The sequence below is a fragment of the Gavialis gangeticus genome, unplaced genomic scaffold, assembly GCF_001723915.1.
Source record: "Gavialis gangeticus isolate Ggan-Ray unplaced genomic scaffold, GavGan_comp1, whole genome shotgun sequence".
Lineage (NCBI taxonomy): Eukaryota > Metazoa > Chordata > Crocodylia > Gavialidae > Gavialis > Gavialis gangeticus.
The window spans coordinates 51,238,845-51,242,401 of record NW_017729034.1 but is presented as its reverse complement, the minus strand read 5'-3'; the positions used below and the strand labels follow the sequence as shown (position 1 = coordinate 51,242,401).

The 3,557-nt window shown below is 38.9% G+C and overlaps 1 protein-coding gene across 5 annotated transcripts in view; it reads right to left on the bottom strand.

Annotated features, from left to right (window-relative positions):
- Window positions 1-3,557, bottom strand: part of LYST (lysosomal trafficking regulator) — a 167,272-nt gene that overhangs the window by 45,927 nt on the left and 117,788 nt on the right. For all 5 annotated transcript variants that reach the window (XM_019527155.1, XM_019527154.1, XM_019527153.1 and 2 more), the window contains exon 32: window positions 3,181-3,257. In XM_019527155.1, the coding sequence (XP_019382700.1) occupies window positions 3,181-3,257 (77 nt within the window). The remainder of the gene's footprint in view (window positions 1-3,180; window positions 3,258-3,557) is intronic.

Sequence of the window (3,557 nt, the reverse complement as noted above, 5' to 3'; positions counted from 1 at the left end):
GGGGTAGGGGGGTGAGGGGGGGTGGAAAGCATTGCAATCCTGGGTATAGCACTGAGAACACCTCCATAGGTGTGGGGGCAAGGGGGAGGGAAAGGAAACAGGAAATAGAGAGTGGCTCCTGCCTACAGCAGGGCTCCAAGCTCCTCAAGTGCTGGAAGCCCCAGTGTATTCTAGGCACCGCTGACACTGCTGTTTCTGGCACGTGGGGGTGAAGAGCAGGTGCAGCAGTGCCTAGGGTACGGGAACTTGATGCAGCAGTGGTAGCAGCTAGGTGCAGTGACCAGCAGTAGGAGAGCTGGAAGGCTGTTGCCGGCCTGTCAGACAGTCTACCCAGCTCTCCCCGCCTTCCCCTCCCAGGGAAAAGAACTGAGCACAGTGGGATTCTGGAGGACCCTGGGTCTTCTATTTCCATGCAGATGTAACAGGAAGTGAAGTGCTTCAAAGAAAGCAACCCATTTCAAGAGGAAGTATTTTGGAGTGCTTCAAAGGGATATATGTCTAGTCTTCCGAAGAGTATCAAAGGAGTTTAAAATGCTTTAATGTTACATCTGTCCATATCTTCAGCAATTAAATTGCTTTCCTTATCCTATACAAAAAGTATTGAATATGGCCATTAAAAGGAAAAATCAAACCAGCTATAGGTAAAGAAAAATTCTGAAGAACATACATAAACCAGAACATAACATGACTGAAGATATTGCTAAAAAATTAAAAAACTCTGAAGTGCGAATTGCAGTCTACTTGAGTGATAGCTTAAGTTCTCAAAATCATCCTAAACTGTAATTTTGAAATATTTCTCTGGAATGAGTGTTCCCAACTGGTCTGGTCCTTTAAGCTTGATTAAGAGTCAGAGTGGTAAAATAAATCCCACTTCAGAGCACTAGAACTCCAGTGAAAGAAGCAGGATTTGTTGGATAGTACCTTATTGAACCAACTCTGTTTGGCAGAGATGTTAAAACAAGCTTTCAGGCTTCCTGCATATTCCATAGTCATGGCTACAAATACTACTAACTCAGTGTTTCAGGTCTGCCATAGGTCTGGCTTCCAGGAGAGTATGGTTAGGATGAACACAGAGCACAGTCTTGTGAGGATTATGGGTATTACTGCCAGTAGGCAACTTGGGCAGTGCAATAAAACAAACAGGTGGGAGGATTGAGAGTTTAGGAATGTTTATTAAGCCCTTATCCTCCCTCCCCTTTCCCCTGCCCCACAAATAACTTAGGAGTAGGCTTGAGCATAGCGAGAGGAGGTACAGAGGTGTCTTCAAGCCTTTGTTTACTCCTGGATGGCAAGTTATGCACTACATCTAGGAGGAACAGCCCAGAATTGCATTCCACATGCTTAAAGGTTACAATTTCATTTTTGCAGGCAGCATATATTTCAGCACTTTCATACCTATTTTCACGCATCTTATCTGACCAACTCCTCTGGGCTACATTTGGCAATCAGTGAATGAATTCATGAATGCTTGGGACAAGGTTGTACTCCCCTTCTACCAAGACAGTTCCATTAAGATGTACTCGTGGCTCTCCACAAAGAGAAAGAACGTTCACGCTATAACTGAAATATGGATCATTTGGCTGCAAGACTTTCACGCAGAGAATCTGAAATATTTAATTCTCAAGCTGGTGATCAGTTAATTCAAAAGATCACAAGTCAACTCACTAAATTTAGGCATAGAATAGATTCATACACCAATATCTTATGATTTGATAGTTGAAGGAAACTTGACCCCCAGTTACAGAACATGTAGGACAAGCTCCAAGAATACAGAAGCATGATCAAAAGCTCTCCTTTTGCATTAACTGGAAAAAAAAAAAAAAAATCACAAAAGAAAAACAAATCTCTCTCAAGTATTTACTTCTGGGCAAAGATCTACATGTTGTATTTTGGAAGTTACTGACTTTTAGCAGTACTACAAGTTCTTTGATATGTAAATTCCCTGAACTACACACTTTTCTTACCTACATGCCACATGATTTTTGCATGAAAACATCCTTTTGCTGATTAAGTCTTTGGACACAATGAGTATATAAAATCTTAAGATTATTTTTTAAAATGTATGCTACTGCATTTTAGCAAAATACATGATGGGCTGATATTAAACATTCATCCATATAAAAGTTTATACAGTTTTAATGAAGTTTATGACTTATCCATGCATGGTTTCTTATCTGGGACAGCAGAGGCCAACCTTCTTCATATGTATGCCACAAATTATCTCAATTTTTCTGGAGTGCTACTCCAATCTCTCTCTCATCTGCTCTGCTTTTTTTTTCCTTGTCCAATCTGTCGCTTTTTTCTTGTCCAATGTGTTGCTTTGCTTTCTGTTTCTGCCCTACCTGGTGCTGTCTTACTTGTCTGCTCCCTAATCTGCTGCATGTCACACACAGGGGCTGCCTGTACCACTGTGGCAACTGTGCTGCAGGTTAGCCACTCCTCATCTACAAATTCATTAAACAAATCTTGCCTGACAAGACTGACCTCAAGCTGACTTAAGATTTCACAACTGTATGTAGAAGCTGTCTTGCTGATGTGTAACAGGATTTGCAAGGCAGTCTTTTGCCTGGCTAAAGTTTTTACACATGAGATAAAAAGCTTTTTAGTTTGGCCAAACATATTTGGGCATGTAAGATATATTCCAGACACAAAATGGGAAAAACAGCTAAATGATTTTATGACTACTGCAAAGATCCCATTAGTTTATAACAAGAGACTTAAAATTAAGTTATATCAAATCAGCAGGAATCTACAAAGCTTATAAGAGTTTACAAAATGGTAAGACAAATATAGCAGAGTAGTGGGTTAATCATGTCTGATTACAATGACATGTGCCATACTCTTAATTACAAGGTTCACATGTAGAGAAAGCCATTGTGACAAATACAATAGTTATTTTTTAATTGAAAAGAACTAATTTACTTAGGTTTTTTTCCTTTTTAAAAATTGTACTAAATAAACAATGTAATGCTCTGAAATTTAAATAATACTGCTCTAAAATTAGTGAAAGCTATCAGAATGTGTATACCTACAATCAAGCCATTTTAATTAGTGTAATAAACTTTCCATTTTTGTTAATTTTAAACTCTTCTATAAAGTATATGTGGCATTTTGCAATGAGCTGTGTGGAACAAAGAACTCTTACAAAGATCCTACAGCCCTTTTAATAAAGGCACATACTTTTGCCGATTGTTAGTCATAGTCTTCTCCCAAGCAGCTTTGTTCACACCTTCTTCTGCCTCATACTTTTTTTGATCCTGAAAGAAAGAGGGTTATTTTAAAACTAGAAAAGTATAGATTTTTGCTCGCCTAGTCAGCTTGAGTGTTCTATACCCGATTTATTAAAACATTGCATCTAAAACAAATTAAACAAGCCACTGCTCTCAGAGAAAGGTCTGCCCACTCATGTCTTCTCGTCTCACCTATTGAAGTGATTTAAACCACACAGCATTAGTTTTCTGTTTTAGGAACGCTCCCCTGCCAAGACAGAAAAGTTTAAGTGGTTCATGTTTTGAAAATTATCATAAACCACTATAAACTGGCTTGCATTTTTTTTT